The sequence below is a fragment of the Lipotes vexillifer genome, unplaced genomic scaffold, assembly GCF_000442215.2.
Source record: "Lipotes vexillifer unplaced genomic scaffold, Lipotes_vexillifer_v1.1 scaffold63, whole genome shotgun sequence".
In the NCBI taxonomy this organism is placed as follows: Eukaryota; Metazoa; Chordata; class Mammalia; order Artiodactyla; family Lipotidae; genus Lipotes; species Lipotes vexillifer.
The window spans coordinates 112,765-126,204 of NW_006784492.1; the positions used below are offsets into that span (position 1 = coordinate 112,765).

The 13,440-nt window shown below is 48.2% G+C and overlaps 1 protein-coding gene across 1 annotated transcript in view; it reads left to right on the forward strand.

Moving 5' to 3' along the window:
- HTT (huntingtin) overlaps positions 1 to 13,440 on the forward strand; it is a 161,906-nt gene that overhangs the window by 92,941 nt on the left and 55,525 nt on the right. The window contains exons 30-37 of the mRNA XM_007456892.1: positions 875 to 1,002; positions 4,163 to 4,273; positions 6,876 to 6,953; positions 7,327 to 7,550; positions 8,663 to 8,741; positions 8,852 to 9,013; positions 11,728 to 11,783; positions 12,787 to 12,935. Coding sequence (XP_007456954.1) covers positions 875 to 1,002; positions 4,163 to 4,273; positions 6,876 to 6,953; positions 7,327 to 7,550; positions 8,663 to 8,741; positions 8,852 to 9,013; positions 11,728 to 11,783; positions 12,787 to 12,935 — 987 coding nt within the window. The remainder of the gene's footprint in view (positions 1 to 874; positions 1,003 to 4,162; positions 4,274 to 6,875; positions 6,954 to 7,326; positions 7,551 to 8,662; positions 8,742 to 8,851; positions 9,014 to 11,727; positions 11,784 to 12,786; positions 12,936 to 13,440) is intronic.

The following is a 13,440-nucleotide window of genomic DNA, read 5'->3' on the forward strand; positions in this document are numbered from 1 at the left end:
TTTTTTTTGTGGTACGCGGGCCTCTCGCTGCTGTGGCCTCTCCCGTTGTGGAGCACAGGCTCCAGACGCGCAGGCCCAGTGGCCATGGCTCACGGGCCCAGCCGCTCCACGGCATGTGGGATCCTCCCGGACCGGGGCACGAACCCGTTTCCCCTGCATTGGCAGGCGGACTCTCAACCACTGCGCCACCAGGGAAGCCCCAGCAGTAAAGCATTTTAAAAGAAACTATTTTCTAAGTATTGATGACGATACCAGTGGAAGATTTATCAGCTAAAAAGCTTCAGAACTTTATAAATGCAAAGTTATCAGTATGTGACTGATCATCTTTCTGATGCATTAAATAAACTAAGGACCCCAAATCATAAATCTTTTAAATCTTACACGGTGCTTGGCATTTAATATTTAATATCAGCTTAATGATAGTGTGTGTACCCTTACAGTTTTCAGAGCATGTTCACATCACCCCTGTTTGATTGCTTACAGGGCTCATGACCTAAGTTGACCAGAGGTCAACCCCATCGTGCCCCTGGGAGCCTTGTGCTCCGAGATGTTTTGAGATTGACTGAAGGTCACGTCAGTTGTTCCTCTGATTCACAAACAGGCAGCCAGGCCAAACCAAACACATAATAGCATCACACTGCTTTTCTTCTTTTTCTTCTTTCTATTTTATTTTGTCATCTTATGGGCGGTACTCAGAGTCTACTTATGTTCATTAGTCAATTTCTTGTTATTGTGAATTAATCAAAAAGTCAGGAAAAATTTGAATTTTATCCTACTAGAGTACAATAAAAATAATTATTATTGGCAATCTTTTTTAAACTTGGTGTGTGTTTACTTTTGATCTAAAAGTTTATTTTGTGTGGTGTGTTTAAAGCCTCTCGACCGTCTGAAACCTCAGGGCCTGTTGCAGCAACCAAGTCCTCGTCATTGGGGAGTTTCTGTCACCTTCCTTCTTACCTTAAATTGCACGATGTCCTGAAAGCTACACACGCAAACTACAAGGTACTGCTGCTTTTGTAAAAATACACTCACTCACATTTCAGAGGATTGTCGATGTTTTCCTTAAGATTGTAGCTTCTAGACATACATATATAAGTAAGTAAGTTAGACCTTTGGGATATGAGTTACAGTTAGCTTTTTCAGGTTTGTCTTTCAGCTTTGTTTACGGTAGCTTCCATCATACAAAAGTTTAGGATTTTCATTGGGAAAGTGGTGTCTTTATGATTTATTGATGTCGTGTCTGTGCGTCCCAAGATCGCCCATGTTCAGAGATCCGCTAGAAGGTCTTGTGGGACTGAGCATGTGGTTGTACTCACAGCGAGGGTTCCTCACGGCAGGGCGGGGAGGACACATAGCCAGCCCCTGAGGGGAAGGATGCCGGCGGAGTCTGGAGCAACCTCTGCCCCCCATGAGGGCCACTCGGAGGACCCCACCCGCCCCCGCCCTCAACTAAAGTGCAGCCGCGTGCTGGTTACAGAGGCTCCCTCTGCCTTCACAAACCAAAATTCACACTCACAGAGGAGAGCAGGGGTCCAGCATCAACACATTGTTTGATAAGGCAGTCCAGGCACAGTGAGCCACCCTTAGTGCTCAGGGAGAGTCTGACGTCAGTCTAGGGAACTGTTTACTGGCTGAGTTCCCAGGCATCCCCGAGGGCCAACCTTGCAAGCAGCTTTCTGGAAGGATAGCGTTCTGCTCTTTTGTTTCTCTTGCACAGGTATGTTTCTTACTTAGGACTTTCTCATTCTGAGATGATGATGATTATTATATTTTATTTATTTATTTTTTTGGCTGCGCCGCGTGGCTTGCGGGATCTCAGTTCCCTGACCAGGGATTGAATCCCGGCCACAGCAGTGAAAGCCCAGAATCCTAACCAGTAGGCCACCAGGGAACTCCCCTTATTCTGAGATTATTAAGGAAAATCTCCCACGGTTTCATTTAGGGCTTTTCATTGTTTTCTTCCATTCAGTGTTTTGTGTGTTTAGACTATTCTGTCTGCAATTTGTTAGATATGAAGTATGCATCTAACAGGTTTTTTTCCCAGCTGCCTAACCAGTTGCCCCTACAGTTTCCCAAATAGTCCATTTTCCGGCACTAGTGGGTTTTGAAATACTACCTGTATCACATACTAAATTCTCATAGTTCTATGTTTCCATTTACAGCTTTATTATATCAGTCTGTCCCTCTGTTCATCCATTAGAAGCACACTTCCTGATTATTGTAGCTTCATAATGTATTTTTGAGGAGATCAGTTGCCCCATTTTACTTGAGAATTTCCCTGGATATTCTTACTTATTTTTGCATATGGACATGAGAATAAGCTTATTTAATTCCAAAGAAAGTTGAGAGTTTTTCCATTGGGATCGTGTTAAATTTGTAGATTAATTTGGGGAGAACTGATATCTGACATGCTAAGCCTGCCTGTCCAGAGTGTGAGATGCTTTTTGTTGTGTTGGAAACTTCCTGTTTCCTCAGAAAGGCACCTCAGAAGCACAAGAAGTTTAAAGAATTTTAAAAGTAATTTTAAAAGATACCTCACATAGACCTTGCACGTTTTTTCACAAACGTGACTCGTAGTCATCCTTTTTTTCATTACTAATAGATACATCTCAGTTTTTTAAAAACCATTTACAAACTTTATCTGGTTTGTTTTCTGAAGGATATAGATAATTTTTAAAGATAAAAGATTTGGAGGCTCTCTTTAGCCGGATGTTTCTCACATCAAGCTCTAAAGTGGAGGAGGGTATGTTTAAAATCCCGCACAGAGAAGATGTTTCCTTTCCACCTGTTCTCAGTGGACGTCATCTTCGGCTCTGGGGGACCCCCCGCCCATGTTCTCTGCAGCATCCCTCCATCCTCTCTTCCCTCTCCATCGTCTCCCTTCCTGAATGCCCCGGACTCCAAGGTGGACCCCTTTACCTTTGGCCTCCCTGGAGTCTCGGAGTCCCGCCTCCTGGTTGAGTTGCTGTGCGCAGACTGCGTGTGTGTGTTTGGAGCGGCTGGCGTGTCCTGAGGTCTTTCATCACTGCCTCCTCACCTCCGCTGCTGCCCCACTGGGTGTCCTGCTCTCCTGCTCTGCATTGTTTGCTTGACCCCTGGGCTCCCGCTGCGTCACTCCCAGTGTCCAAGTCCTTCCTCAGCTCTCCTCAGAGCCCTTCGACCCTAGTTCTCACATCTGTTCGCTATTCAGGAAAGGCCTTCCCTGCTCTCTCCCCGACCCCCATCCAACGCCCTGTGCCTGCTGGAGGTGAACCCCTGCCCGCCTGCTTTCCCTGGGACCTGGCGTCGTGCAGCCGCCTGTCCCTGGGTCTTAGGGGGTCTCTCTCCTGGATTTTTCCTTCCTTCCTTGGCCTGTTGTGAACACCCTCAGGTTGACGTGACAGTGGTCACAGTGTTGGGATACACTTACATGTTCGTTTTCTGTGTCTGTTTCTCACCTGCTTTCCTCTCCCTTTGCCCAGAAAGTGTTTCCTCTTTCAACAGGGGTGGTTAGATTTTATTTCAGTGAGCAAATTCCTATTTACTTATTGTAATGTTTTTGTAGGATTTTTGCCGGTTTTTATTTTCACAGTCAATCCCTCCCCCTCACCCTTGTTCTTACATATTATATCTTTGGCCCTGACCCTTCTCTCAGTCTGTTAAATGGGGGAAATTGCTACATAATTTAATTCAGTTGGGTCCTTTAGGATCTTAACTTAATACCTCTTAAGACTAATTTAATATTTTGTTGTAGCCAGACTGAAAGGTTGTGTCTGAATTTGATAATGATTTCCCCCAGGGATCTTAATGGGTGGAAGAGGACATGTGTTTTATATTTTTTGATATGCTGCTTATCAGGCACTGGTTATGATGGGCATTAAACATTCTTTTTCTCATTATGATAGAAGGTTAGGAATTATTTCTTTCGGTAGCATCAGTATACGTTGGAAGACACCTTTGAAAATAGTGTTTATATAGCGATCCGGAAGAGTAATTTCCTTTCCGAGGCATTTCCCAGTGCTAAAAACAAGCAAACAAACAGAACCCCACCCCCCCCCCACCCCCCCATGGTGAGTGTCGCGCTGCCTAGGGAACACACCACAGCGGACAGTGTGTGTCTGTGTCAGGTGACCGGGATGCTGCCAGCAATCATGTGTGCCTTCTCTCCCTCCACTTTCCCAAGGTCACCTTGGATCTTCAGAGCAACACCGAAAAGTTTGGGGCTTTTCTGCGCTCTGCCTTGGATGTTCTCTCTCAGATTCTAGAGTTGGCAACACTGCAGGACATCGGGAAGGTTTGTGTTTCCTTTCTTCTCGTTGAGCTGTAGCTGGCACGCTTGAGGTGTACCCTGGGCCGAGTGCCTCCAGGGCGAAACCCCACCATCCCGGCACATTCACAAAGTGGGGAGAAGGTTCTGCAGTCTGGGCCCTTGAGTCTGATTCTTGTCTTAGCCTGAAGTTGCCGGGGGCGGGCTTCTATTTGTATCCTGTTTTCACTTTTGGCTCTAAATTAGCTCAGACCCAGATGAATTTAAAAATGGGTGGGTTTAAAACTGTTGACAGAGTCCTTTACTTTATTTGACCTTCGCACATGGCAAGGTCAGAGCAGTCTCTGGGGTGTGGCTTGTTCTTCTGGTGCCTCAGGAAGCAGCAGAGCTGTGCTTGAGGCTCGTGGACTTCGGTTCCAAGCCCAGTAACCTCCCTGCACCACCCACGTGTTGTGGGGACATGTTCAAGCACACGGGAGAGTTAAGAGGTCATGTGGTGAGTGCCCGTGTCGTGTCCGCGACCAGATCTAGCAGGTACCGTTTTGTCCACTTGCTCTACTGTGTTTGGATCCACCTGTCCAGCTACCGGGGCATCTTAGTTTCTAATGAATTTCAAAGTGAGTTACCAATAGCCCTCCTTAAACGTGTGTCTCTTAGAAGTGGAATACAGTGAAGTTCCTTTGTTTTCATTTCTCTCCATCTTTTTCTTTCTTTTTTTTTTTTTTTTTGGCGGTACGTGGGCCTCTCACTGTTGCGGCCTCTCCCGTTGTGGAGCACAGGCTCCGGACGCGCAGGCTCAGCGGCCACGGCCCACGGGCCCAGCCGCTCCGCGGCATGTGGGATCTTCCCGGACCGGGGCACGAACCCGCGTCCCCTGCATCGGCGGGCGGACTCTCCACCACTGCGCCACCAGGGAAGCCCCATTTCTCTCCATCTTTTTCTCGATTTGCGTAAAGCTTACCTGGCTTTAATCACTGTACACGTTGTCTTCTGTTTCTCCTCACTGTCCCTTTCACTTTTTCCACATGTCAACTCAGTGGGTGGGAGCAGTGCTTAGTCCAGGGCCAGTTCTTCCACCACCGAGGCAAGGCCTCCCTGGTTCTAGCTGGCGCCCCACAAACCCAGTTGGGGAGAGCAGTCACTCTTCCAGCCCTGTGTGAGTTCGGAGCGCTGTGCCCTCTGACCCTTCCTTACGCACGTGTTGAGCGGCTCCCAGGGCCTCCCCCGGTCTACAGAGTCCTCTCTGGGTGCTCTCTCTTCTTTGGAGCCCTCACTGTTCCCGCTTCCCCGGACTCTCAGCTCCTCCCCGACTCGGGGGGGTCCCCTGAGCTCTGCTCTGTCCCTTGCCCTTGTGCCACCACCCAGGAGCTCTCTGAGGGCAGTGACCTGGGGCAGTCGTAGGACTGACTTGCTGGTTTCCCATTTCTCAGGGATGCCTGTCCTCCAGTGCCTCCTGGTCACTGTCTTGGAACTGTGGTTTCATATATTGGGTTTTTTTGGTTGTTTGGCTGTAGGGTAAATGTGGTTCCTCTTACTCCATATTGGCCAGGAGTGGAAGTCTCCCTTCATTATGTTGTATGTTAATATCCGTGCCCGGGACTTGTTTCCTTGAAGGCCGCTAACAGCAGCATCCTCTTCTCACCTGTTTTCAGTGCCTGTAACTCAGCTTCTGTTGCACACGGAGCGTTTCATACGTGTTTGTTAAGAGACGTGGTTGTTTGTTAGGCAATTTGTGATGTGAAGGCTCTGGTTGTAATTCTTCCGGTTCGCACTTCTTAGTTGCCTGCTATGAGCTAGTGAAAACAAGGTGACGTGGAACAAACTCAGCCCTGCAGAGTATAGCCTTGGATATCTAGTCCAATAGGAATAAATCAGAATCTTAAAAAGACATGGTCCTGAGTATTTGAAATCAACAGAAATCTGTTGCTTTTTAGTGCAGGAAATATACCAAACAAATGAAGTGAGAGGCCTTTTCATTCTAGTTGGTCTGATAGAAGCAGTGTCTGGGGACCAGGTGGGCGGTGAGGGGGGAGCTGCTGATGCTGGTGCCTGGACCGTTCATGTCTTCAGGGACCTTGGATAACATGGACCTCATTTCTGAGGCTGGTAAAAACAGTTTGTGAGAACAGTCGTTTGAAGGCAGTCATTTTGGTCATTTTTGCAGGTTGCCGTCGGACACAGGACCTTACGCTAAAGGGAAATGTCTAGGGCTTTTTGTGGTAAATCACACTTGATGTAGTATGTGCTACGTTCAGCTGAACCTCTGCAGGGGCCCCACAAATGCAGGGCTTTCACTCCTTTGTAGACTCTGAGCTCCTGCCCTGACAGCAGGGCTGGATGCCGAGGGCACAGCAGATCCTTGATGCACAGTTTCTGGATGAGTGAGAGAAAGAAAGAATGTATAAATGCATGAAAGGAAGGGTGAGACATGGCTGCTTAGATTTCCATGCTTTTTACTGACTTTCTCTGCTGGCAGTACGTGAAAAGCTTCTTCTGACTGTCCTCTGATGTTTACTGTTATACACAATTTAAACGGAAGCTGTCCAGTGGCCTGCTCTCCGTGCAGAATTCACCACAACAAGTATCTGTGAATTGCTTACTTTAATGTCTTGCTGCCTGTCCTTTGCAGTGTGTCGAAGAGATCCTGGGGTACCTGAAATCCTGCTTCAGTCGAGAACCAGTGATGGCAACTGTTTGTGTCCAGCAGGTCAGAAAGCAGTTTCTTTTAAGCCCTTCACCCCGGCACGCTGATGTAATGCTGCCCGTCGTTCAGAAGGTGGTGCTGGTGGCGCGTCCGGCAGCCCCACCTGTCCCGCCTTTGCTCACTCCGCTGTTCTCCGGCCAAGAGGGCTGCTCCTCCCTCGTGGTCCAGGAGGAGGACGCTCGCCCCCATGGGGGCAGAGGATCTCAGAAGCTGTGCTGGCCTCTTGTCACTTAGCTGGTGTCCTGGTCTCCCTCCACTGTCCTGTGCGAGCTGAAGTTTTGCTAACATGCCCAGTTATATATAAGGCAGGTTTGATATTTGTGTGGGAGATTCTGTGTTACTTCAGATGTTGATGGCTGCAATTCTTCCACTCTAGCTGTTGAAGACTCTCTTTGGGACAAACTTGGCCTCCCAGTTTGATGGCTTATCTTCCAACCCCAGCAAGTCTCAAGGGCGTGCTCAGCGCCTTGGTTCCTCCAGCGTGAGGCCGGGCTTGTACCATTACTGCTTCATGGCTCCGTACACCCACTTCACCCAGGCCTTAGCCGACGCCAGCCTGAGGAACACGGTGCAGGCAGAGCAGGACCACGACACTTCAGGGTAACCTTCTGATAGTCTCCTGTGTTCAGAGAACTCTAGAAAGTGTGCTTGCTGCAAGGATGCTGAAGGCATGGCCCTGCCTCCAGAGAAGCATGTGGTCCAGTGGGTGAGATTGCGGGCGCCTCAGTGTCTCGGCAGGGCTGGGCTGGGGGAGAGGAGTGCTGAGCGGGCTTTCCGGGAAGCGCACTCACTGCTGATTCGTCAGCCAGCCAGAAAGGGGACACGCTATTCCCCAGGGCGCATGACGACATTTCCCTTTAGAGTAAGGTCCTGTGTGTTGGTGGCGCTTTGGGGGCCTGTAACTCAGGTGGCTCAGTAGTGCTAGTGTGTAGAGGGCATAGGTATTATTACTCTCTGTTTTGTAACTTTATGGCTAAAAGTCTGTTTTCACTCAAATTTATAGTTGTTTATGGTGCCTGGAATTACAGTAGTTTCTTAAATTACCATCAATTATTAGTGCATATTTGAGTTACTACTCTGTAGTAACAGTAGAATTCTTGGTTTTTCTTTATGTAGATGTAGTGATAAAACAGCTACAGTTAAAATACTAGAGTATTTTAGGAAAATGTCCACGTTTCGGGCTTTAATTGGTCATGTACTTACTATTTTTCCAAGTCTCGGGAATAAGATTCTTTAAATACTTTGTCTAATAATATGGGGTATAAATAAAACAAGCAAGTGTCTGATTACTGTCATTTAATATTGTGTTTCTTAAAAAGAAAAGGGTATAATTGATGTAAAGAAATTTTTTCCCAAGGAAATCAAGTGGTATCTTCTAAATCACTGAATCTTTCAAATGACCGTCACCTCTCTGGCCCCACTACACATGGGGCTGAGTGGTGATTTTTCTGTAGCAGAGGAAAGCTCTGTCTCGGGTAGCCTGCTGCAGGTGACAAGGTTTGATGGCTGTCGGTCAGCTGTAAACTGTTTCACCTGATTATCTTCACTAAAAGAGGAGCTTGATGCCGCTACGTTGAATGGCTATTATCGTTCTTTCTGACTCTAAAGCGCTCTGATTTTGTGAAATTGAATTAGTTTGACCTGGAGTATAGCTGGATACATAGGAGAGTATTTAAGGGTATTCTTTGCTCACCTTTCTTTCTGCCTGGCAGGTGGTTTGACGTACTCCAGAAAGTGTCTACCCAATTGAAGACAAACCTCACCAGCGTCGCAAAGAACCGCGCGGACAAGGTAACGGGGAGCCGGCAGGTGCACGCTAGGCACGTTCCAGGTTGGGGCCTCCAAGCTGCCTGCAGTGGAAGACTCACTTACAGATTCTTGCTTTCTCTATTTTTTCGTAGAATGCTATTCATAATCACATTCGTTTGTTTGAGCCTCTTGTTATAAAAGCTTTAAAACAGTACACGACAACCACCTCTGTGCAGTTACAGAAGCAGGTTTTGGATTTGCTGGCACAGCTGGTTCAGTTACGGGTTAACTACTGCCTTCTGGATTCGGATCAGGTTTGTGGCTTTTATCTTTCATCTACTGTACCTGTTCATAATTTAACAAAAAGAAACTTGGAAAGACACTGAAGTCTACCTTAAAGAAATGCGCCGTTTTTTTTTCCCCACCAGCGGCTGCGTCTCATCTGTCTCACTCACTGGTTGACACAGAAGGCCTGGCGTGCACAGGCCTCAGCAAGCATAGCACCCTCGCCCAAGCTCTCCAGGCTAGGGTCAGCGTTTACAAACCTGCCAACAGCTCTTCCCGTCCACTCACCCTCCCCCACTCCAACGTTAATTCAAGCTTACATTGTAATTGAGGTTTACTGTTGGGGGGACATTTTTGCAGAATCCAGTCTTATTTTAAACAGCTTATCAAGGAAGATCAGTTTCAAGCGATCTAAAGTTAGCTCACCTGTTTGAAAGGGAATGTGATCTGTTGGGCAGTGGCTGACCCCTGGCCCCTGGGTCCCCGCGTGGCGACTGTCTGAGCCGGCCCTGAGTGTCTGTGCTTGCTTCCACCAGGTGAGACCTCCCTGCCACGGGTACGACTCTGGAAAGCTGTGTCATTTTGTGATGCGAATTCTCTTAAAGCAAGTGTCATGCCAGCCAAGTTCACTGCAAAGAAAGTTGCCTTTAGGTCGTCAGAATGTGACTGTCATTGTTGGGCTGTGATTTGGCGCTGCTTTCCTATGAGATAGGAAATACTGCAATTCTCCATTCCCTTCTAGACACCACTGTATCTGTGGTGTAGCACTATCGTTGAGGTGATCCTCTCTCGACGCTTATGTATCAGATGGGGACTTTAGAAAGATAGAAGAAAGCAACAAAAATCACTCCGTTTTGGAGAAGGGCTGTGTGTGGCATGACTGAAGAGAGAATTTGATAAAGGCCTGTCTGACCAGGGCACGGTTGAGTGTTCTTTCTCTGTCCCCTGACGGCAGCCCCAGCAGAGACCGGTCTCTAACCACCCACCGGCCACGCACCTTGAGAAACTCACCAGGAGAAGCGAGCAAACACATTCAGGACGCTGGTTTCCCCACAGGTGGTGTTGGGGGGTCACCTGATGAGAGCGGACTTGGGGCAGGGGCTCTGTTTTGACCCAGCATTTTCATTGTCCCACCCCCTGCTCTCGTTCTCCGAGGAAAATCACTCAAAGAGCCGTTTCCTTCCTTGGGGATGACGCTCACTGCGGGACGGTTCCCGGGCTGTGACGCAGGGGCTTGGGTGGAGAGAAGCCCTCATCTGAAGTGGGGGGCAGCCGTGGCCGAGAGGGAAGCAGGCACGGGCACACGAGGGGAGTCTGGGAAGGTGGGTCCTCCCTGGGCTTCCCCCGTGCCTGCTGCTCCAGGGGAGAGCAGAGCCCGGGCTGGCTGCACTCTCAGAGGACACGGGCCGCCTTTCTCAGTTTCCCCCTTCTGACTCGTCGTGGGAGGAAACTGATTCTCTCAGGTGGTGGTTGGTCTCTGCAGTGGCTGCCGTCAGTGGACAGAGAAAGAACACAGCTCTCCACTTGGCCGTACCCTGGTCAGACAGCCCTTTATCAAATTCTGTCTTTAGGCATTCTACACAGAGCCCTTCTCCAAAACGGAGTGATTTTTGTTGCTTTCTTCTGTCTTTCTAAAGTCCCCATCTGATACGTAAGCGTCGAGAGAGAATTCCGTGCTGTGCTCGTCTCTGCGCACGCGCACAGGTGGTCTGATGTGCGGGCCTCGCTGCGAGCCCAGCACTTTCTGCCTCTTACTTGGTGGCGTTAGGTTTTCTTGCCATGGGCGCTCTCTCCCCACGTTTGTTCCGATTTGTTTCTGTCACTCAGCGCCCTTTCCCCCCAATTCTTAGGGTTCAGTACCTTGACAGTTTTTTTTTTTTTTTTCTTGCGTTATGCGGGCCTCTCACTGTTGTGGCCTCTCCCATTTGCGGAGCACAGGCTCCGGATGCGCAGGCTCAGCGGCCATGGCTCACGGGCCTAGCCGCTCCGCGGCATGTGGGATCCTCCCGAAACGGGGCACAAACCCGCGTCTCCTGCATCGGCAGGCGGACTCTCAAGCACTGCGCCACCAGGGAAGCCCCACCTTGACAGTTTTTATGGACAAGGATAGAAAACTATCAATAGAACAGGCAAGTGATTTAACTCAGTTCAGATAGTGATTTACTGAGCACCTGTATCACACCCGGGGGCGAGGAGGAAACTGGAGGTAAGCTCCATGCTTCAGGTTGGAGGGTGAATTTGGGCACTTGGAATGTGACACAGAACTGGCTGTAAGCCAGTCGTGAGGGTCCTGCCTCTGCTTCTCAAGGCCACCCTCCCCTCCGCACCCCTCGGTACCCAGCTCCTTTGAATGTTGGGGGCGCTGGGGGAGAAGTTGGACTCACTTGGGCATCTTTATCCCTAAGCCAGTTTCAGGAAATCCGTGCTGTGCGGCTTGCCGTGAGCTGGAGCACACGAGGCCTGCCGCTGTGCCTTTTGGGTGCTGCCTGGGGCTCCTGGAATTCATCATCTGTTTTTCCCAACAGGTTTCACCTCAGTGTTCAGTAAATGTGTTTAGAGGGATTTCTGGAAGTGTCCTGAGATTATCTAGTCTGACAGTAGACCACGTTTGAGTCCTTGTGCACAAACAAGTTTACTGCCAGGAAACTTGTTAAAGGTTTATACAAATGGGTATGAAGAAGCGTAACCTAGTTTTTTGCGCGTTTTGATTCCTGATGTAAAGCGTTTATTCTTCTGCCTGTAGGTGTTCATCGGATTTGTGCTGAAGCAGTTTGAATACATTGAAGTGGGCCAGTTCAGGTAACTCTGCATTCCTTGTCCGTGTCACGTAATCACACGTAACGTTATGTTGTGTTATTTGCTGCACTGCACAGCGTACGGGATTTCAGTTCCCCCGACCAGGGACCGAACCCGTGCTCCCTGCAGTGGAAGCGCGGAGTCTTAGCCACTGGACCGCCAGGGGAGTCCCTGCACGTAGGATGAGCGTTTATCTTAAAGGATTGTTAGGCATTTTTGCTAAGCATTATTTTTAATGGAAATCTGATTGACACGCTGAGGATTTTTGTTTCTTCTAAAACTGAATGAATAAGTATCTCAAGCCGTGTTGAGAAGTAATTCTGCATCTGATAATCACGTGTTGTCAGTTTTCATTTCGTATTTCAAAGCGTTGAATTATAATAGTTTTTCTAAATGAAGTCTCATTTGATAGAGCACTAATTTTTCTAATCTTAGAGAAGACGGTTTTTGAATACAGTTGTCTTTAATAGAGGTAATTACTATGCACTGTACTTATATTAACTGCAGTTTTTCTTTGCTAGACTGTAAGGTTTGAATACTTCCTCCTATAAGTATAATTATAGAAAATTAAAATTCTTCAGTTTCTGAACTAACTGATAACTAGTTAGGGAAACATAGCGCAGAGGAAAGTGTTCTGAGAGTCCCCTGGGTCTGGAGGCATAGTTTCTTGTTCTCGACCATGTGATTTGAGGCAGGTTACTTTTTCTCCTTTGGGTGTCAGTTACTTTTTCTCCTGTTGGGCGCCTTCTCCAGGCCCTCACTTAGCCCAGGCGCCCCAGAAGACGTGCTGGCCCCATCCCGAGCCGGGAACACGGGAGGACGTCAGCTGGACTAAACTGGGTCCCGAGGGTCCTTGAGCTCAGCGCCCGCTCATTCCTCCTCGTGCTCTCCCGTTTTCTCACATGTGCTCTCTCAACTCTGAATCGAGAGTAATTTCATGCTGTTTATATTGGTTATGTTTCTTCATTTTAAAAGGAAGCGTCTAAATGGATGTTTTTGTTTCTAGGGAATCAGAGGCAATTATTCCAAACATCTTTTTCTTCCTGGTATTACTGTCTTATGAACGCTATCATTCAAAACAGATCATTGGAATTCCTAAAATCATCCAGCTCTGTGACGGCATCATGGCCAGTGGGAGGAAAGCTGTGACACACGGTAACGGGACAACCTTTCACTGTGGTCTTCAGTGGTCATCATGTGCTGACACCACCTTCCACCTGTGTGGACAGCTGCCCAGTGCTCTGTAGGCTGTGCGTGTGTACGCGTGCACATGTGCACTCTGGTTAGAGATGTTTAAAAAAAGGAGACAGCACACTCTTTACTCTCAGGAGTGTTTGATCCACTTAGGTAAACACAGACAGTGAGATAATCTAAGGTGCACATAGAGTCTGACATAAATACTCTTGTCTATCCATGTGAAACAAAGAATTTTAAAGTCCAGCTTCTGTAAGGACATTGGATTTCTCGTCCAGTGGTATTGGAAGATATAGTTTGGCCTTGATTCAGGGCCTTCTGTTTTGCCTGGTTATTTCATAGCAGGTTAAGTGAGGTCCACAGACGACAGTCAGCTGCTCAGGCAGCCTCCTTCCCACCTGTGGAATGAGGTGGTGTGCTTTAGGAAGGAGCTGTGAATCTTTCTTTGCACTTTTTAAACCGCTCT